Source organism: Physeter macrocephalus, chromosome 5, assembly GCF_002837175.3.
Source record: "Physeter macrocephalus isolate SW-GA chromosome 5, ASM283717v5, whole genome shotgun sequence".
In the NCBI taxonomy this organism is placed as follows: domain Eukaryota; kingdom Metazoa; phylum Chordata; class Mammalia; order Artiodactyla; family Physeteridae; genus Physeter; species Physeter macrocephalus.
The window spans coordinates 49673820-49696641 of record NC_041218.1 but is presented as its reverse complement, the minus strand read 5'-3'; the positions used below and the strand labels follow the sequence as shown (position 1 = coordinate 49696641).

Here is a 22822-nt window from a genome sequence, read left to right as displayed (position 1 = left end):
CTCGTGTGCTCAGGCCCATTCTCTAGTAGGTCTGAGTCTTTATTCCTGTCTTGCCCCTAGGTTCTTCATGACCATTTTCTTTTTAGATTCCATATATATGTGTTAGCATATGGTATTTGTTTTTATCTTTCTGACTTACTTCGTATAGTTTATTCCTTTTTATTGTGAGTTCATCTTCTTCCATTTAAAAAATTGGGTTCATCTTATTATTGAGTTGTAAGTGTTCTTTATTCCAGATACAAGTCCTTTGTCAGATATGTGGGGTAAATATTTTCTCCCAGTCTGTGGCTTGCCTTTTTATTTCCTTAATGGTGTTTTTAGAACAAGTTTTAGTTTTGCTGAAGTACAGATTATCAATTTATCGTTTATGTGTTCTTTGTATGTTCTAAGAAAACATTTACTACTCCAGCTTGTAATGATTTTCTCTTGTTTTCTAGAAGTTTTGTAGTCTTAGGTTCTTTTAGGCCTGTTAACCATTTTAAGTTTATTTTTGTGTATGGTGTGAGGTGTGGTGTGTATAGTAAGGATATTTAATTGATCCAGCATTTTTTGTTGAAAAGACTTTTCTCCATTGAATTGCTCAAAGCATAAAGCATATATTTTTCTTTTCTTTTTTTTTTAATTAAAAAAATTTTTTTTATTGGCCTTGTTGCATGGCTTGTGGGATCTTAGTTCCCTGACCAGGGATCAAACCTGTGCCCCCTGCAGTGGAAGCGTGGAGCCCTAACCACTGGACTGCTGGGGAAGTCCCTCGTCATGTTTTAAAACTCCATTCTTTTAACATTCTGGGTTGTAGAGAAGAGCAGTGTATAGGAAATCCATCTAAAGATTGTCTTGATCAGGAAATCCCAGAGTTTTAATTATTAATATATGGAAACAACAGCATTATAAATATGTGATTTTTATTATGTCCTTTGCAAAAATAATGTGTGCTTATTGTGAAATCTTATGGCGTTACAGAAATAAAGAATAAAGGTGGTAAAAGTACCATTATGATCCTGATCCCCAGATATAAGGGCTATTAATATTTTGGTTTATGGAATTCCCTGGCAGTCCAGTGGTTAGGACTTCGAGCTTTCACTGCCGAGGGCCTGGGTTCATTCCCTGGTCAGGGAACTAAGATCCCACTAGCTGTGTGATGTGGCCAAAAAAAATAAATAAATTTGGTTTATTTTTTTCTACATATACTACATAGACATCATATAAAATTGTGTTAAACAACTTGTAAAGCAGAAATGGGATTATACTATATATTGTTTTTGCAACTTGATATTTTCAATTAATGTATTTTGCTATTTTTCCTTGTTAATTTTTAGATCACTTTGTTCTTTTTCAATAAATATATTCTGTTCCATTGTATGGATATAAAATGATTTGTCCAGTCTTCCACTGACAGACATTTTGGTTATTTCAATTTTTATACCTTTACAACAGTGTTATAATCAGCACAAGTATGTTTGTATAGATATTAGCTGTATATGGATTTTAAATCTTTGGGTAATTATACTAATTTCATTTAGGATGAGAAAACAAAATGCAATAAATATGCTGATGAACTTGCAAAAATGGAGCTGAAATGGAAAGAACAAGTGAAAATTGCTGAAAGTGTGAAACTAGAACTAGCTGAAGTAGAGGAGAATTACAAAGTAAGTTTACTATTTGTATAACTTGAGGCATAGTACCTGATACTTTTGAAAATGTGCTATCTATAATTTGGTCAATCTAACGTAAAGTTTCAACATGGGTAATTGGGATAGTATTTTCGTGTATAGATAAAAATGTACTGTGTATTTAGTTATGTTGAATACAGTTCATTAACTATGAACTGAGAAAATAGATACCCATATGCATTGCCCTTGTGGCTTTCATTTTGCAGATTCAGATGGCTATTGAAATTATATCTTTAAATCATGCTTAGTTTTTAAGATGAAAGTGATCATTTCATATTCCTTGTTCACTTAATTATGAATGTGTTTGTAAAATTATTCTAGGGCCTTGGTGGTTTTTTTGGGGAGTGTAATAAGATAGGATCAGTAATTTAAAAAATTTATGTAAAGGTTTTTAAATTTATCACCAAAATGTGTTACTTGTGATCCTAAATGAGATACTGCAGAGTAAGCAATACAGTCTTAATTAATGAAGATTATTTTTGCCAATTTAACATTAGGCAATGAACAAGCCTGAATGGTAAATGATATTTGTAAACATGTTGGAGAAGAAAATTAGTAGGCTGTCTAGCTAATTAATAAGTGGAAAGACATTTTCCCTCTAAGTAATAAAATGTAGTCTTAAGTATTTTAAGGTATGTGCATGTGTGTATAATTGGCATGTTTTTGTGTGTGTGACTAAAGGCCTGGAAGTTCTAAATGATTTAAATTTGCTCTGTCATAGCTAATTGTACCTATAATCTAATTTTAAAATATAACATTCTTAAAGACACCAAGAATTACTTTGTTTGGGTTGGTACAGGCTAAGGTAATTTAACTGCTTGATCTTTTTTTATCTTCATCTGCTGTCAGAATGAAATTTTGAAACTTATTTCATGAGGTTATTGTTGTTCCTGGGATCACTGTGAATATTGTTTTTTTTGCCTGGGAACTTCTGTTATTATTAAAAAGTATGAATACTGAATTTATATGAAACTTTATTTTTGCAGATTGATTAGGAAAAATGATTTAGTAAATATTTATTGAAGCCTATTAAATATAAAGCACTATGTTAGCTATTATGTGGGTGATCATATAAGTAAGGCACAATGCTATGCTTAAGGAGTTTATAATCTAGTAAGGAGTGCTAGAAGTATAATCATGATATTCGGAACTTTCACATTCACAACCTAGGTAATATCTTTCAAACCCATGGGAAGCTAAATAATATTTTTATTTCATTAATGATAAAAATTAACATAGAGATTAAACAACATATTTAAGGTTGTACAACTGGTGACGGTGCTTGGCTTTTTGTTTAGTGCCTTTCCCCTTATTTTGTGCTGCTTAGACACAAACACCAGAGACAAGGCAAAATGTGATGAAGTTCTACATAGGCTGTAAGTCTAAATACTTTAGGGCTGTTTCCAATGGAATATTTAGGAGTTAGATATTATGGAGAAACAAGACCTGTGAAAGACCAAACAGGAGGGGAGGATAAACAGATCTGGGAAAAGAAAGAAACATCTTTCTAAACAGATAGAAAAGCATTACAGGTTTGGAGGTCAGAAGTAGAGAGCATAATCTGGGAGCTGTGACAGTCTTGAGTAGTAGGACTTCAGCATCTGTGATGGAGTAGATAGATGTGAAAGATAGGTTGAGGCCAGATTTGGGGGGACTTAAACAGGTAGGAAGGTTTTGTTTTTTTTTTGTTTTTTTAAGAAAATGTTGGGGGTAGGAGTTTATTAATTAATTTATTTATTTTTGCTGTGTTGGGTCTTCGTTTCTGTGCGAGGGCTTTCTCTAGTTGTGGCAAGCGGGGGCCACTCTTCATCGCGGTGCGCGGGCCTCTCACTATCGCGGCCTCTCTTGTTGCGGAGCACAGGCTCCAGACGCGCAGACTCAGTAGTTGTGGCTCACAGGCCTAGTTGCTCCGCGGCATGTGGGATCTTCCCAGACCAGGGCTTGAACCCGTGTCCCCTGCATTGGCAGGCAGATTATCAACCACTGCGCCCGTGGGAAGGGTTTTTGAAGGTAAAGAAAATTAGGTATAAATATTCTTGGAATGAATTGATAAAGGCCATCTCCTTGGATACCTTCCCCAATCACCTACCATTGAATCTATCAAGGAAAGCCTTAGGGAAAAACCATTGAAGAATAGTTTTATTTGTATCCATAATGCTTATGCTGTAATAGGCAAATAATGGGTAGTTGTTGAATAAATGATAGACTTGGAGACTGAAAATGTTGAAGAGTAGAGGAAGAGTAGAAGGAGTGTTTAATATAGTTTCTTAGCTTCAATCACGGTGGGCTCTGAGATTAATAATATCACTTAACAAAAGTAGAAAAGTAGGTTTGGGGTATTTTACCCTTACAGTGCAGAAGGACAACAGTGAAAACATGTTTACCCAACAATTAAAAAGGCAGATTCGGATCTTGGGAAACAGAGAGTGTGGCACTTGATTAATATTTGTGATTTATTCATATGAGCATGATTGTTGAAGGCATAGAAGAAAGGGGTTTACAGAGAATGTAGAGAGAAGAAGCCAAAAAAGAAACTTTGGAGAATACCTATATTTGTAATGGTGAAGAAGCAGACTTTAAAAAAAGAGCATGAGAGGATGACAGTGTTGGTGCAGTTTCACATAAACCAGGGGAGAAGCTTTAAGAGTAAGGGAAGGGGGCTTCCCTGGTGGCGCAGTGGTTGCGTGTCCGCCTGCCGATGCAGGGGAACCGGGTTTGCGCCCCGGTCTGGGAGGATCCCACATGCCGTGGAGCTGCTGGGCCCGTGAGCAATGGCTGCTGAGCCTGAGCGTCCGGAGCCTGTGCTCCGCAACGGGAGAGGCCACGACAGAGGGAGGCCCGCATACCACACACACAAAAAAAAAGAGTAAGGGAAGTTAGTTAATAACGACAAGTAATTCAGAGATGTCAAAGAATAAGAACAAGGAAAATACATGGATATGGTAATAGGAATTATTTTGATAGAATGGTATAAACTAACTCTTGAGGGGTAAGGAGAGAGTAGATGATGAAAAATAATGATAATTTCTTTCTCTCTTCAGCTTCAGTTGGCAGAGAAGGACAAAGAGATAAATGGTCTAACTTCATATTTGGAAAACCTCTCCAGGGAGAAGGTATTGAACAGTGTACTTTAAAAAAAGTTTCATATGACACTGAATGATAATACAGCTTTATGAAGGGACACACATTTTACAGTTATGTGAGGGTGTTTGTTTTTTTTTTTTTTTAAAGTTAAATGACTAAAGAAAAGACAAACAGTTGTTAAGACTCTTAGGTGGAAAACGTTTTTAGTTAAATAATATTTAAAAATATTTTGTTAGGAGAAATATGCTCAAGTGTTGAAACTTAGTTTGATTTTTGTTACATAGTTTGTATTTGACAAACAATTTTACAGTGTTCAAATTTAAGAGAACAGTAAACAAATTTAAAATTATACCTAATGTATTTATCTGGTTTTCTTTTGTAATAGGAAACATATTAGAAGTTGTTTAATGATTTGTAGCATAACCTAACATTCAGAGCATACATTTATAATATAAAATATGCTGTAGTGCAACATTTCTCACAGTATGGTCTGTGGTCCTTTGGGGGTCTCCATCCCCTTTCAGAGGTCTACAAAGATAAAACAGTTTTCGTAATATTACAGTATTTGCTTTTTTCCCTACTCTGTTACATTTGCACTTGGTATAAAAGTAGTGATGGGAGAACTGCTGGTGTATTAATATTGAATCAAGGCAGTGGCACCAAACTGCACTATTAGTTACTGTATTCATCCTAACCATGCGTTCACAGTTTAAAAAAAAAAAAACAGTTTCATTTAAGATGAAGAAACAGTAAAATATTGATTTTACTGAAGCTTGACCCTGGGGGGTGTTTTTAATATTCTGTGTAATGAAATGGGAAGTACTCCCAAAGCACTTTTGCCTAATGAAGTAAAGTGGCATTAAAGTACCTTTAAAGGTAAAGCACTGTGTGATTGAGTTCTAAGCTGAACTAGCCTCTTTTTACATGGCATATCATTTCTATTTTAAAGAATGATTAATAGACAAAATCTGGTTATTCAGACTGGGGTATTTGGCAGATATTTTCTTGAAAAGAAGGGAAGTGAGCCTGTTACTTTAAGGAAAACCAATTGATAGTATTTGTTGCCAATGATAAAATTCAAGCTTTTAAGAAAAAACTAGAATTTTGTAAACCTAGGAGTCCCCTTGTTAGCCATAAATTCAGGTAGTGTCTAAAGGGGCTTGTTATGAATGACAAAAGACACTCCTATCATTCAGGAAATTCCAGAAGTTTTAGGAGATTTGTGCCAGGAACTGGGGACAAGACCAAAAATGTTTTTTATATCACAGTGTGTATTTATGTATGTATGTACAGTCATCCCTCGGTATCCTCAGGGTTGGATCCAGGACCCCTCCAAGGATGCCAAAATCAGAGGATGCTAAAGTCCCTTATATAAAATGGTGTAGTACCATCGGCCTTGAGTATCCATGGGTTCTGCATTGGCTGGCTCTGCATTGGCAGATATGGAGGGCCAACTGTATTTTTAATTTATATTTGGGTGTCTGTGTTCATCTGTGTGTCTGTCTAATCTAATCTTAATACATATCATCTTATCTTCCTACTTGGTGGTCATTAATATGAGCTCTTTTTAGTCAATGGATTAAGAATTTTTTTGATGTTCACATAGTCTAAGATTTGGTCAGTGGGAATACCTTCAAGCTGGTTCCTGATCTGCCTCAATATCAAAAAGATATTGTTGGTCTTTTGAGCACTTAATTTTTTTCTAGCACTGCAAGGTATTCTCATACCTTTATTCCCTCACCTTTGGGATTGGCCATTTTTTTACAATGAAGAAGCTCTGGTCCTTATTTCTCCAAGGAGTTCTGGTTGCTTATTAGTGGGAAATGGTGTTTAGAACCCAAAATACAGGCCCTAGGTGTGCTCATTGCTTGTAGATCCTTTCATTGTCTGAGCTGGGAAAGGTTTGTATTTTAGATATCATGAGTTTTGGTCCAATTCCACACTAGTTCTTCCTTGCTTTCCTTTCCTTTTTTTTTTTTTTTTTTTAAAGAGGCATTTTTTTAATAGAAGTTATTACAGTAATTTTATCTAACTACAGAGATTATCAGGATAAGGATGTTGGTGTGTGTGTGTTTGTTTTTGGTCGTGCCACGTGGCTTGCAGGATCTTAGTTCCCTGACGAGGGATCAAACCCTGGCCCCAGCAGTGGAGGCGTGGAGTTGTAACCGCTGGACCATTAGGGAATTTCCCCTTGCCTTCATTAATTCCTATTTGTACACCTTTTCCACAGTGAGAATCCTGTGCCCAATAGTGTCAATACATTTGAATCTACTTGCTAATTCCAATATCCCACACCTTCAGAACTGCTAGAGCCATATCACTAAAAGAAGGAAACCTATTAAGAATAGAATTGAATTCAAGATTGTTTGCAAGTCCCTCCCCCCCAACCCCCACACCCCCGCCCCAGGTTGTCAGTATATTGCGTTCAAATGTTACTTGTGTTTGTTCTCCCTCCCTCGCCCCCTTCAGTGTATGGTAACACAAAATGACAAGTGGGTTAAAAAGATCCCTGCAAATAAACAGTGGATTAAAGCTAATTAAAACAATAGGAACACAAATGAAGAGTAAGAAAATGATTTTTTATTTCTGGTATGAGTTTTCATCAAGTGTATTTCAAAGTTAAAACCATGATGACCTAATCAGATTTGACAAGAAGTTGACAAAATATATATTCCAAAGGCTTAAGACAACTTTTTGAAATATGGATGTACCTTAACCATTTTTGGAAAGAAACCTGGCTCTAAGTGTATTTTGTGCTTGGAGTTAATAGTTAATGCTAGAGAGAAGCAGTCAAGATGCTTTATTTTTATATATTTTACATTTATAAAATATATTTCATATATAAAATTTATTTATAATTTATATGTAAAATTATATATATATAGAATATGTTTTATATAGTTATTTTGAAGTTTCATATATAACAGTGAAAGATAGTGCTAAATGATTATAACCATTTGTACATTTTGTTGTGTTACAAATGGCTGAAATCACAAACAGAAAACAATATGGTGACTGTATTAATTATGCTGCACAGCAAATTACCTGAAAATGTAGTGGCTTAAACCAGTATTTGTTATCTCACAGTTTCTATGAGTCAGGAATCCAGGTGTGGCTTAGCTGGGTCCTCTTTAGACATCTTGCAAGACTGCAGTCAGTGTGTCAGATGGGGCTCAGTCATCTCACGGGTATAGATCTTCTTCTGAGCTCGCTACTTGTTGTCAGGATTCAGTTCCATGCAGATAGTTGGGTGAGGGCCATAATTTCTTCTCTGCCGTCTTCCATGAGGTCACTCTCCTCTATGTTTTTTTTAAAAATGTTTATCTGATTGCATCAGGTGTCAGTTGCGGCGTGTGGGATCTTCGTCACAGCATGCGGAATCTTTTGTTGCGGCATGCAGGCTTAGTTGCCCCGTGGCATGTGGGATCTTAGTTCCCTGACCAGGGATCAAACCCATGTCCCCTGCATTGGAAGGTGGATTCTTAACCACTGGACCACCAGGGAAGTCCCTCCTCCTCTATGTTTGACTGAAGTAAAAGGTTATTCAAACCACAGGCAGGGTAACCTTTAAAAATGTAAAGATGATCCTTTCTTTGCTTGAAGCTCCTTAATGGGCCTCCCATACATTAGTGCATTTAGGATAAATGCCAAAATTCTTTTTTGGCTGCACCGTGTGGCTTGTGGGATCTTAGTGCCCCAACCAGGGATTGAACCTGTGCCCTCGGCAGTGAAAGCGGCAGTGAAAGTGCAGAGTCCTAACCACTGGACCACCAGGGAATTCCCGCCAAAATTCAATGTAGCATATAATATTTTATATGACTGGTCTCTCTCTCTAGTTCCATTTTAAGCCACAGTTTCTTGTTTGACTCTCCTCTATTGTAGAATTTCTCTCAGTAGTAGTTCTCAATCTTGACCTTGAATCAGAACCACCTGTATTATTTGTTTTTTAGGTAATGATCAAATTTATTTAAATATTTTGCCTTTTTGTAATATTAGAGATTAAATGGCGATATACAACATGTATTTAGGGAAATATGAGCAAATACAACATCATAAGTAATGATAAGATTACAGTCATAACTCATTATAAGCTAAACAAAAGTTAGCAGAGCTTGTGCCTTTGCGGGGAAAGGTCAACATACAATCATATATATAGAATGCCACAGACTAGATTATCTTGAAAATTGCCCTTTTTCACATTACGTTCATATAATTTCATTTAATATAGTTTGTTAGGGTACCACATTTTTTAAAAATTAATTTTTATTGGAGTATGGTTGCTTTACAATGTATTTGTTAAAACACAAATTTCTGGCTTCCATTCACAGAGTTTCTGATTTGTAGGTATGGGGTGGGGCTTGAGATTTGCACATTTGACAAGTTCCTGATGCTACTGGTCTGGGGACCACACTTTGAGAACTGTTGTTGTCACTCGGGCCTTACAACTCATGAATTGCTTTCTTGTTTCAGGGCCCTTGTTCACGTACTTTGCTAGGAATATTCTTGCCTACAATTCTTTGTTAACTTTTTTTTTTTAAAGAACAATTTTTTTTGGCCGCGCCACATGGCATGCGGGATCTTAGTTCCCCAACCAGGGATCAGACCTGTGCCCCCTGCAGTGGAGGCACGGAGTCTTAACCACTGGACCGCCAGGGTAGTCCCAGAAGAATTTAAACATATGTAAGAAGAGAATAATGTAATGAACTCAGTTGTACTTCCCACCCAGCAATCAACAGATGTTACTTGGTGGCATCTTATTTTAATTTTAAGTCTTTTTTAAATTGAATTTGTTACAGTATTGCTTCTGTTTTTATATTTTGGTGTTTTTTTTTTTTTTTTCTTGGCCGTGAGGTATGTGGGATTTTAGCTCCCTGACCAGGGATCGAACCCACACCCCATGCATTGGAAGGCAAAGTCTTAATCACTGGACTGCCAGGAAAGTCCCAGTGCCATCTTATTTTATCTGTTCAACTGTAATTCCCCTCTCTCTTCCCCCAGTGGTAATTTTTCAAGTATATCCCATAATTCCTATTATTTTCCTCTGAATATTTAACTGTTCCTACTACTCTTGACTTATTCTTTAAGTCTCAGATTAAATCTCTCTTTTTCAGAGAGGACTTCCTTGACCTCTCAGTCTAAATTAGGTACCTTTATTAAACTTAAACCTGGGAGCTATACTTTTATTTTATAGCACTTACCATAATTTGTAGTTAATATTTCTGTGCTTATTTCTCTAACAACTCCCTTTGCTTAATTATAAGGCTCATGAAGAACAGGGATCATGTTTATTTTATTCACTACTGTATTTGCAGCCTCTAGTACAGTGCCTGATATTTGAAGTTAAGTATTTGTTGAATGACTAAACAAGTTAATGGGGCAAACATAATTTATAGCATTTGTTTACAAAAATATTTTGTAAAAGAAATGTAGTGGGATCAGCAGTTTTATTGTCTGTTAATACCCTGCCCTGTCAGGAATACAATAGAAGTAGGCCAGTTTGCTTTCTACTTCCTGTCTTCCTGAGTTACTCTTGATTTCCCTGCTACTGACACTATAGTTTTATATTACTTCTAACGACTGTATTTATAAGAATTTCTGTTTGCTATTTCAGCAACTTGCTTCATGTTTGTCTTCTCCCCCAGTGTTTCTCAGTACCCTCACTCCTACCACAATCCTCTGCAGAGTTAGGATTAAGTCCTTTTTGTTTCAGCACTGAAGCCTAGATCCAAACAGTGCCTGGAATGAACCAAGTGGTCATGAAGCATTAGTTGAGTGAGCAAATGACAAAATGGATATATCACCATCTAACAGAATGTGTATTTTACTTATTTTGTTTCTTGTCCATCTGCCCTGCTCTAGATACAGACTTCATTTGGGCAGGAATTTTTGTGTGTTTTGGTTATTCCTAAATCTCTAGTACCTGGAGAGCAGTGCCTGCTACATATTAGATACTCAGTAAATATTGAACATATGTGTGGATAAAAACTCATTATAGTTTTTTTAAGTAACTAGCTCCCTAGTATTATAAAAATGTATATTTAAAAATAACTTTTAATAGTATGAAGTAATTTAGGATTAAAAACCCTACCAATTTAAATTTATTTAGAAACTTAATATACCTTAAAGTATCTTATTTTTTCATGTCATTCCAAAACCACTATTTAGAATTATTTATCATATTCATACTATTTCAGATATTCTGTATAAGCCCCTTACTAGAAATATGAAAAGGGAAGAGTAAAGAAAATAATAAAGCAAAAGCACAATGGCAAATAATGATAAAAATGATGGTGGGAAGTACTTTATTAACTATTACCAGAGAAAAAATTAAAATAAAAAAATATTTTAAAGTAAAGCTATTTCAAAATGTTGTTTAACATCAGGTACCTGACTAGCAATTTTTCTGAATCATCATTTCATATTTCCAGATGATCTGCTTCCTGTTTAAGAATAGAAGAGTAATATTTATATATACTTATAAATGATTAATGGAAGGTATCTTGAATATATCTGTGATTTTTGTGGGTGACAAAGGTACTGCAACTGTTGCTATTTTTTTTTGCCTACATCCATAATTGAAGAAAATGCTAAATTTCAGTTAGAAGTTAGTGAAAAGATATAAAAAATTTTTTTTTTATCTAAGTTCATGTATTTCCTGAATTCTAAACATGAATCCTTTTGGCGGGGGGAGGCATGCATTGTGAATACAAATTTAAGAATCTTCTCTAAGTCAAGAGTTCAGTCTTCTAATTTGCCAAACAACCTAATCATAACTATTTTGTCCATGTTCCTGTGTTCTGTTTTCCCTGCCTCCAGTTTCCCCCATGAAGAATCAAAGCTGCTTATTCCTCCTTTTCTTACCCATATACTATTTGCAGAGGATTTATTTCATCTTTGATGGTAGAGGAGTGGAGTATGAACCTAGAGGAAACTATTAGGTTGGAATTCTCTATGAAGTTCCTTGGCTCTATCAGCGCATGCATAAATGTTTTGATGAAACCATTGACTCCATTTAAGTAGTTTATTGTTTGCTTACAGAATAACTTAACCATACTCCTTTAAATTGATTTGCTTACACTTTTGTAGAAGTATTTTATCATCTCAACTCTTTTGCTGCTTTCATGCCCCTTTTTCGCTTTTCTTGAATCATCTTTGAAATATTTTTAAAATTTACTCTCTCCCTTTTTCTCTCTTCACATTTCCACTTAAACATCCTGAATTACTATAGTGGTATGTCAGGGGTTTTTGAGTCTTGACAGGAGATGAGGGAACATCCATTGAGGGCCTGCTGTATTCTAAACACTCCCCTCATTTCTCAGTAGTCCTCTGAGGCCTGGGAAAGGTAAGTTCCTCAGGGTTATTTGTGCTGGAGCTGATGAGCAAATTCTGGTCTGACTCCAATCCACCATGTCATGCTGCCCCCCTGATTATTTGTTTCTACTTTCAACTGTGCCCAGTATAGTTTTGCTAGGTTAACCTTTCTAAGGACCATTTCACTGTGTTATTATTGTTCAAGAACTGTTAGGCCCATTGTAGTAAACTGTATGACACATCTATCACATTTGCCCTTCAACCTGTGTTTTTAGCTGCGTTTCTTCTACTCTTAACATGCATCCTGTGTTCTAAGTAAATCATTCACTTACCAATCATGCAATATATTTCACATGCCTTCTGTACTCTTTTCACGTGCTTAGGAAGAACTTTTAATTCCCATTTCTCTTTTCAAACCTAAATTGACTTGCATTTTTCATGTTTACCAGTTTTGCTCTCAATGATAATGACTTATTCCATTTGAAGGCCACTTACTCTATTTTAAGGTCATTTTATAGGTAAAAATGTGTTAACATAGAGTCACATCTCTACTCCCAAGGGATGACAATCAGCAAAACCAGCTGAATTTTACTTTACAGATGAAAATTTTCATCCTTATATCCTTTGTTAATATTTTTGGTTGAATTTTTTAATTTTTATTTTTCAAGTTTATTTTTTTGGATGTGGACCATTTTTAAAGTCTTTGTCGAATTTGTTACAATATTGCTCTGTTTTATGTTTTGTTTTTCTGGCTGTGGGGCATGTGGGATCTTAGCTCCCCGACCAGGGATTGAACCTGCACCCCATGGGCATTGGAAGGCGAAGTCTTAAGCACTGGACTGCCAGGGAAGTCCCTGGTGCAATTTAAATATGATAAAATTCTCTCATTTTAAGTGCAATTTGATGAATTTTGGCAAATACATATATTTCTCTACCATTACATTCAAACTTTAGACTGTTTTATTGCTGCACATAGTTTCCTCATGTTCATGTAGTCTATTCCTCCAGCTACCCCCAGTCCCAGACAACCACTGTTCTACTTTCTGTTACTCTATAGTTTTACTTTTTCTAGCATTTCACATAAATGTGGTCATACAGAATTTATTCACTAATTGATAAATGTTAATCCTTTTACCAGCTGATGGGCATTCAAATTATTTCTCATGTTTTGCTGTTATGAGTAATGCTGCTATGAACATTCTCTTACAAGTTTTTTTTTGTGGACATGTGTTTTCATTTTTCTTGAGTAGATACCTAGGAAGGGAATTGCTGGCTTATATCGTATGTAAGTGTATGTTTTTAAGAAACACTCAGATTGTTTTCCAAAGAGCCTGTACACTTTGCATTCCCACCAGCAGTATATGAGCATTCCAGTCACTAGCCCTTGGTATTGTCAGTTTTCAATTCTAGTCATTCTAGTGAGCGTGTAAGGTTACCTCATTGTGGTTGTAGTTTTAATTTCTCCGACGACTAGTGTTTTTTTAATTACTATTTTTTAATGTTAAACTTAAAAAAAAATTTAATTGAAGTATAGTTGATTTACAATATTGTGTTAGTTTCAGGTGTACAGCATAGTGATTCAGTATTTTTGAAGATTATATTCCATTGTACGTTATTACAACATAATGGGTATAATTCCCTGTAAATCCTTGTTGCTTATCTATTTTTTATATGGTAGTTTTTATCTGTAATCTCATACCCCTACTTTGTCCCTCCCCGCTCCCCTCTCCCCTTTGGTAACCACAAGTTTGTTTTCTATATTTGTGAGTCTGTTTCTTTTTTGTATATACAGTCATTCATATTATTTTTTAGATTCCACATATTAGTGATACCATACATATAGTATTTGTCTTTGACTTATTGAGTTAAGTGCGCGTGCAGACACACACACCCCCCCATCTTCTTAATCCAGTTGTCTGTTAATGGGCACTTCGGTTACTTCCATGCATATCTGCTATTTTAAATAGTGCTGCTATGAACATTAGGGTGTATGTATCTTTTAAGATTAGTGTTTTCATTTTTTCCAGATAGTCCCCGATGACTGACTGGTGATACTCAGCATCTTTTCGTGTGCCTACAGGCCATTCATATATATTCTTTTGTGAAGTGTCTGTTCAGATCTTTTACCTGATTCTTTATTGGGTTATCTTTTTTTGGATTTAAGGGTTTAAAAAAATATATTCCAAATACAATTTCTATGTTATATATTTTGGAAACATTTTCTCCCAATTTGTGGTTCGCCTTTTCATTTTTAAAAATACTATCTTTTGAAGAGCAAAAGCTTCTAATTCTGAAGTAGTCCAGTTTAGCAATATTTTTCTTAATGGTTCATGCTATATGTGTCCTATCTGAAATTTTTGCCTAACCCAGGGTTACAGAGATTTTCTCCTTTTTTTTTTTTTTCGGTACGCGGGCCTCTCACTGTTGTGGCCTCTCCCGTTGCGGAGTGCATCGGCAGGCGGACTCTCAACCATTGCGCCACCAGGGAAGCCCTCTCCTATTTTTTTTAATCCGGTATATTTTATAGTTTCAGCTCTTAGGTTTAGATTTATGATCTACTTAAAATTAATTTTTGTGTAAGGAATGATGTGTAGTCAAAATTTGTTTATTTGTATGCAGATATCCAGTTTTTTAACATCATATATTTAAAAGAACATGTTTTTCCTCCATTGTATTACTTCTGCATTTTGGTTGAAAATTAATTGACAAGAGTATGGGTATATTTTTGGAATCTCTTTTCTGTTTTATTGATTTATATTAGGGGTCAGCATACTAAGGCCTACATCCAAATTTTGGCTTGTGGCCTGTTTTTGTAAATAAGGTTTTATTAAAGCTCATTGCCATGCCCATTCATTTTTAGGTATTGTCTATGCCTGCAATAGCAGAGAGAGATTTGAGTAGTTGTGACAGAGACTATGTGTCCTACAAAGCTGAAACTATCTACCATCAGGCCCTTTATGGAAAAAGTTTGCCTACCCCCAATCTGTTTATCCTTAGGCTAAAATTGTACTCAGTTGATTACTATAGCTTTATAATAAGTCTGGAAATCAGATTGTGTAAGTCTTGAAGTTTGTTCTGCTTTTAAAGAATGGGCTATTCCAGGACCTTTGTGTTTCCATGTACATTTTATAATCAGTTTGTCAGTTTATACAAAAGCCTGCTGGAATTTTGATTGGGATCGCATTGAATCTCTAGATCAATTTGGGGGGAATTAATAGCATAAAAATAAGTTTTCCAGTCCATGAATATGGTATATTTCTCCATTTGCTGAGGCTCTCTTTAATTTCTCTCAGTAATGCTTGTGGCTTTTAGTTTATAGGCCTTGCACATCTTTTGCTAAATTTATTCCTTAGTGTTTAATTTTTATCTATGAATGTTACTATAAATAGAATTTTTACAAATTTCATTTTTCAGTTGTGTGTTGCTGATACATAGCAGTACAGTTGGTTTTATATATTGACCTTATATACTGCAACCTTGCTAAATTAACTCATTTTCCTAGTTCTAGTGTGTTCCTTAGGGTTTTCCACTTCTATGATCATATCATCTGTGAGTAAAGATGGTTTTACTTCTTCCTTTCCAGTCTGTCTGCCTTAATCTTAACACTGTTTAGAACCTCCAGTATAGGGACTTCCCTGACGGTCCAGACTCTGCGCTCCCCAATGCACAGGGCCTGGCTCTGATCCCTGGTCAGGAAACTAAATCCCGCATGCAGCAACTGAAAGATCCTGCATGCAGCAACTAAAAGATCCTGCACACCGCAACGAAGATCCCGAGTGCTGCAGCTAAGACCTGGTGCAGCCAAATAAACAAATATTAAAAAAAAAAAAAAAAAAAAGAAACTCCAGTATAATGTTGAATAGAAGTGGTTAGAACAGACATTTTTGCCTTAATATTTGATATTAGGTAGAACCATTTAATTTTTCACCATTAAGATTCACTGTAGGTTTTTGTAGATGTCTTTTTTTTTTTTAAATCATGGATGCCTGTTGAATTTTATAAAATGTTTCTTCTTACAGTTATTGAAATGATTGTATGCTTTTTTCCTTTAGTCTATGAACATGTGATGAATTACATTGATTTTTGGATGTTAAACTAAATTTTCATTCTTGTGATAAAACCCACTTGGTCATGATTTTTTTTTTAAATAAATTTATTTATTTTTGGCTGTGTTGGGTCTTCGTTGCTGCGTGTGGGCTTTCTCTAGTTGCAGCAAGCGGGGGCTACTCTTTCTTGCGGTGCTAGGGCTTCTCATTGTGGTGGCTTCTCTTGTTGCGGAGCACGGGCTCTAGGCGTGGGCTTTAGTTGTGGCACACGGGCTCTAGAGCGCAGGCTCAGTAGTTGTGGCGCACAGGCTTAGTTTCTTCGCAGCACGTGGGATCTTCCCAGACCAGGGATCGAACTCATGTACCCTGCATTGGCAGGCAGATTCTTAACCACTGCGCCACCAGGGAAGTCTCAATGTATTTTCTAATATTGAATTTGATTTCTTAATTAAGTTAAGGATTTTTACATCAGTATTTGTGAGGGTCTGCAGTTGAGGTCTGCCGTTTTCCTGTGATGTCACTGGTTTGGGTATCAGGATAATACTGGCCTTGTAAAGTAAGCTGAGACAGTGTTTTTTCCTCTAGTTTTTGAAAGAGTTTATACAAGATTAGCATTTTTTAAAATGTTAAATAGAGTTTACCAGGGAAGCAGTCTGAGTTGTTTTTTGTCTTATGATTTTTACTAATAGCTAAATTGTAAGAGATTCGCAATTTCCTCTCAATTAGCAATAAAAAGGATACTTTATTGGCACAAATAAATTTGAAAATATATTGGGCTTTATCCTGCTTTCTGATTTTGTTAGATGTGGAAGGGACATTTATGAGAAGTTGAGAACCAGCCTTTTCCAACTGTACACTTTAAATATAATAGGGAAATCATTTTATTGTTATATTTTGGCTAAGTATTTAATGCTCCTCTTGTTAAAAAATATTTGGTTGCTTATTCACCTTTGTTTTTGTTAATTTTAGGAACTTAAAAGGAGTATAGAAAATCAAGCAGAAAGGAAATTGGAGGGTCAGAATTCCCAGAGTCCTCAGCAGATCTCACAGTGTTTCAACACAAGCTCAGAGCAAAGTGGTCATGTTCCTGCAGTGCCAGATACACAACCAGTTCTGCAGTTTGGTAATCCTTATGCAACACAGGAAACAAGAGGTTATTAAAATATTTTTGGTTGGGGTCAGCTAAATGTGGAGGTATTTTTGTTTGTTTGTATCTTCCTGGGATTAGAGAACTGTTGGTATGATCAACTCTAATAGAAATCTTGTTTTATAATAAGCAGTTTTAATGTTTAACACTAACTGGCTTCATGCAGAAGCAGTACACCATGAATGAGGAGTCTGCTTATTGCACATAGTTCTTATTTTTAAAGATCATTTGGGTTAAAAAAAACATTTTTTGGATACACTAAAGTGGTTCTTTATATTCTGTTCATCATAGCTATACACAGAGATTCTAATTTTAGTACCAGGTTTTTACCCTACCCTTCCAAAATTTTTATTTCAGATGGAGCAGATGGTGCTTTTTACCCAGATGAAATCCAAAGGCCACCTGTGAGAGTACCCTCTTGGGGACTGGAAGATAATGTTGTCTGCAGCCAGCCTGCTCGAAACCTAAGTCGACCTGATGGTTTAGAAGACCCTGAGGATAGTAAAGTAAATTGAATTTCTCTTTTCTGGGCCTGTCCCTTTTATTTTTTTGTCCTGTGTAGAGAGTTATGTGTGTGTGGAAAGAGAGAATGTGTATGCTTGTGTGTACACGATTACTTGATTTTTTGAAAAATCTGCTTGTATTTAAATTTGAAAAATCAACCATTAATATGCTTCAGACTTACACTTTAGGATTTGAGAGAATGACCTTAGAATATTGTAGTTATAAGATAGTTTAATCTTAAAAATTTTTTTTAAATTGAGCTATAATTGACATATAACATGTTTCAGGTGTGCAACATAATGGTTCAGTATTTGTGTATATTGCAAAATGATCATAACAAGTCTAGTTAACATCCATCATCATACAGCTATAATTTTTTTTCTTGTGATGAGAACTTTTAAGATCTATTCTCTTAGCAACTTTCAAATATACAATACAGTATTAACTGTAGTCACAGATAGTTTAATCTTAATTATCACAGAGTAATTTACTATATTCTTTTGATTGTATTAGGTTGCAAGAAGCAAAGCGTTAATGACAGTGTTATGCTTTGGTGTGCATCTTTTCAGTTTTGCATTTATATCCCACTTTAAGTTATAAAGTGGACTCTTCGTTATCTTTAGCAAGAAAAAGGAAGAAGTATGTGTATCATAGTTTTCTTTTTCAGAAAAATAATCTTGTAGACATCATTAGTATTTAATCTCTCAGCAGTACAGTACTGTTGATAATTGAATCAGTTTACGTGGCATGGCATTCTTTTTATTTCATTTAAGAGATTTCTTCACCATTTAATAGATCCTTTTCCTCATAGCAGCTCTTTTTGGATTTTCTGTGCATTAAGATGCATTTAAAAGAAATGCTTTATCGTGCTCTTTGCAAGTACAGTGGTATCATGACCTGTTTCTCATTTAATCTAGTTTGCTGCATTTAATTGCTATTAACCTTTGCAGAAACTGATCAGTGTTCAGACAGGCATGATTTTAGCCCTAGTGCTCAACACCCATAATGGAGAAAAATGTATTTCTCTCTTCTGCCTTTTGGCCTCCTATATCCATTACTGGGAATAATTAGGAAAACTGTCAGAACTTTGGTAGCCTATATGAAGTCTAGAGTATCATCTTACTGCTTTTTCACACCTTTACTTCACATTTTGCATATTTAATCTGATCATTCTTGGCACAGATGTTACATGTGACACGCTTTTCTCTTCTGTAGTCATCTGCTTCAGTTTAATTAGCAGAATGTTCTTTCTGATCTGTGTGCTTTGCCCTCCTGCAAATCCATGAGAAGCAGTGTTAAGAGTCTTGTGCTCATTTGCTGACATGCTTAGATTTGGTAATGAGATGGAAGGGGTCTTAATAGGCACACCTTGGGTAATTGTATTTTGCTATCAGAAGATTTTTCACATTAGAAACTAATTTTTATGTACATTCAGACCTATTTTTTAAAAAAAATTCTTGTCATTACAACAATAAAAATCACTTGCAAATGATTTTTAGTTAAGTGTTTTTTAGTTAAGTAGTTTTAGTTAGAATATAAAAAGCAGCTCTGAGTTGACGTGTTCCTTTTCTCTGGTTCTTTGCCCTGAAAGTATTTAACAGCCTGGGACCCAGTGCCTTTCAGTTGGGGTTGAAGCGGCTGCACTTCCAGCCCCCTCCAGTCACACCTACCATATCTCCTCCCTTCTGCACCAAAAACTTTCTGTCAGATCAAAAAAGGCTTTTATGACTCACTCCCCTTCACCTCATAGTTGTAATTATGATGATAGTGATGGCAATAGACATTTCTGTAGTTTTATGGGACAGCTAATGCTTAACACTTTAAATATATTAACTATTCATAGCTGTCCTATGAGGTAGAAGCTATTACTATATTTTATAATGGAGGAAACAGAGACAGACTGCCTAGCTTGCTTCAAGTCATACGGCTGGTAAGCGTACAGCCTCATCAGTTTGGCTATGGAAGTTGTGATTTTACCACCTATCAACCTACCAAATGACTAAACCAGAGGTTCCCAAATTTTCTCAGTTAATGGCACCTTTAGCATCTCAGTAGCCTCCTGCACAGTTTTTGGAGCCATGGTCTAAACTCTTGCTACACAAAAATATCATTTTTGGACCAACGCTATTGGTATCTCCTGGGAGCTTGTTAGAAATAAGGAATCTCTGGCTCCACTCCAGACCTACAGAGAATCAGACTGCATTTAACAAAGTCTTTCAGTGATCATGCGCTTAATAAAGTTTGAGTTGCACTGGTCTAAACTTCCTAAGGCCCATCAGGCAAGGTTGGATTACTTTCTCTTCCTTTAACACATATCCCACTTTCCAGTTGTTCTTATGCCTTTGTATAGTGTTTCCCTTCCACCTGACTAGCTTTACTTCTTTCCTTTCTCCTCTATCTCTGAAAGACTGATCAGGTACACACATTCTGTTAATGTGTGGTTTGCAGCTTTCCACATGAATCCTTCACTATGAACCCCCCCAATTGAAGACTGACAATTTTTGTATTTATATTTTTTTCTGATGAGTTTTTTAGTTTTTATTCTCAGAAGAATCTGGTTTTCAAAGGGGCTATGACTCCACAATTGTTGGGAATCACTGCTTGAAAGAATCAAGGCCTGTTTCCCATTGTCATGACACATGGAATTTTTGCCTTTCTTAAATTTTGCCATTTTTCATATGTTGTCTTATTTTTAAAATTTTACTTTGAATATAACCAGTATGTTTTCTGTTTACAAAAGTAGTATATAATTACAGCCAATTCACTTTTATCAAGACTGCCAAGACATTTTTTTTAATTAATTAATTTATTTTTGGCTGTGTTGGGTCTTCGTTGCTGCACGTGGGCTTTCTCTAGTTGCGGTGAGCAGGGGCTACTCTTCCTTGCAGTGCATGGGTTTCTCATTGTGGTGGCTACTCTAGGTGCAGAGCATGGGCTCTAGGCGCACGGGCTTCAGTAGTTGTGGCGTGCGGGCTCTAGAGCGCAGGCTCAGTAGTTGTGGCTCAAGGGTGTAGTTGCTCTGCGTCATGTGGGATCTTCCTGGACCAGGGATCGAACCCGTGTCCCCTGCATTGGCAGGCAGGTTCTTAACCACCAGGGAAGTCCCCCAAGACATTTCAAAGGGGAAAGAATAATCATTTCAACAAATGGTTCTGGGACATTTGGATATCCATATGCAAAAAAATGAAATTGGACTTCTACCTCATACCATATACAAAAATTAACTCAAATTGAACCTAAATATAGGAGCTAAAGTATAAAATTCAAAAGAAAACATAGAGGTAGGTCTTTGTGATGTTAGGCAATGGTTTCTTAGATATGACATCAAAAGCACAAGCAGCAAAGGAAAAAATAGATAAATTAGACTTCATCAAAAGGATTACATGAGGGGCATCCCTGGTGGCGCAGTGGTTTAGAATATGCCTGCCAATGCAGGGGACATGGGTTCGAGCCCTGGTCCGGGAAGATCCCACATGCCATGGCTCAACTAAGCCTGTGCGCCACAACTACTGAGCCTGCACTCTAGAGCCCACAAGCCACAACTACTGAAGCCTGCACGCCTAGAGCCCATGCTCCGCAACAAGAGAAGCCACCGCAATGAGAAGCCCGTGCACTGCAGTGAGAAGCCCGTGCACTGCAATGAGGAGTAGCCCCTGCTCACTGCAACTAGAGAAAGCCTGCGCGCAGCAACGAAGACCCAACGCAGCCAAAAATAAATAAAATAAATTGTAAAAAAAAGATTACATGAATTCTGTATGTTCTATTTTTTTTTAAATACACACTTATTTCCAGCTGATTCTGTATCTCTGGTTGGCATCTCTTTTTTTTTTCTTTTTTAAATATTTATTTAGGCTGCGCCGGTCTTAGTCACGGCATGTGGGATCTTCGTTGCGACATGCGGACTCTTAGTTGCGGCATGCATGTGGGAACTAGCTCCCCGACCAGAGATCGAACCCAAGCCCCCTGCATTGGGAGTGTGGAGTCTTACCCACTGGACCACCAGGGAAGTCCCTGGTTGGCATCTCTTAATGCTGAATTTTACCTTCTCTATACTATATAGTACAATGCCTTTCATATACAGTAGGGTCTATTTAAATATTTGTGACTAACGATTTTAGCTAAAGAAATGCTTTTAATTATTTTTATTTTCTGCCTACTAATGTTCAGATCATCTTAGAAAAGTAATTTTTGGTAACAGCTTTATTGAGATATAATTCACATACCATACAATTACCATTTAAAGTATACAATTCAGTGGTTTTTAGTATATTCAGAGAATTGTGCAGCTATCACCACATTCAATTTTAGGACATTTTCCTCACCACAAAAAGAAGCCCTATACCCTTTAGCAGTTACTTTGTCTCTGTAGAGTTGCTTATTCTGGACATTTATGTAAGTCAAATCTTAAAACATGAGGTCTTTTGTGACTGGCTTCTTTAACTTAGCATCATGTTTTCAAGATCCATCCATGTTTTAGCGTGCATGCATATTTAGCATGAAGAATGTACTGCATTCCTTTTTATTAAATGCTTAATAGTGTGTTGTATGGATATACATTTTGTTTATCCACTCCTCTGTTGATTAACAGTTGGCTCTTGTGAATAGTGCTGCTGTGAACTTACGTACAAGTTTTTGTTTGAATACTTTTTTCAGTTTGGTTATATACCTAGGAGTTGAATTGCTGGGTCATAGGGTAACTATGTTTAACCTTTTGAAGAATTGCCTGATTCCTTTTCCATTGGCAGTGTGTAAGTGTAAGAGTTACAGTTTATCTACATCTTTACCCACACTTGTTGTCTGTTGTTTTGATGATAGCCCATCCTAGTAGATAAAAAGTGGCATATCATCATGATTTTGATTTGCATTTCCCTGATGGCTAATGATATTGAGCATCTTTAATGTGCTGGTTGACCATTTGTATATGTTCTTTGGGAAAATGTCTATTCAAGTCCTTTGGCCATTTTTATATAGGATTATTTGTCCCTTGCCAGATAAATGATTTGCAAATATATTCTCCCATCTGTGGATTGTCTTTATATTCTTTTGGTGGTATCTTTTGC

The 22822-nt window shown here is 36.0% G+C and overlaps 1 protein-coding gene across 1 annotated transcript in view; it reads left to right on the top strand.

The window, feature by feature from the left end:
• The window catches only part of TAX1BP1 (Tax1 binding protein 1), a 96019-nt gene that overhangs the window by 65528 nt on the left and 7669 nt on the right, over nucleotides 1-22822 (top strand). Inside the window, exons 13-16 of the mRNA XM_007129553.4 lie at nucleotides 1521-1646; nucleotides 4712-4783; nucleotides 17081-17264; nucleotides 17616-17764. Of these exons, the coding sequence (XP_007129615.2) occupies nucleotides 1521-1646; nucleotides 4712-4783; nucleotides 17081-17264; nucleotides 17616-17764 (531 nt within the window). The remainder of the gene's footprint in view (nucleotides 1-1520; nucleotides 1647-4711; nucleotides 4784-17080; nucleotides 17265-17615; nucleotides 17765-22822) is intronic.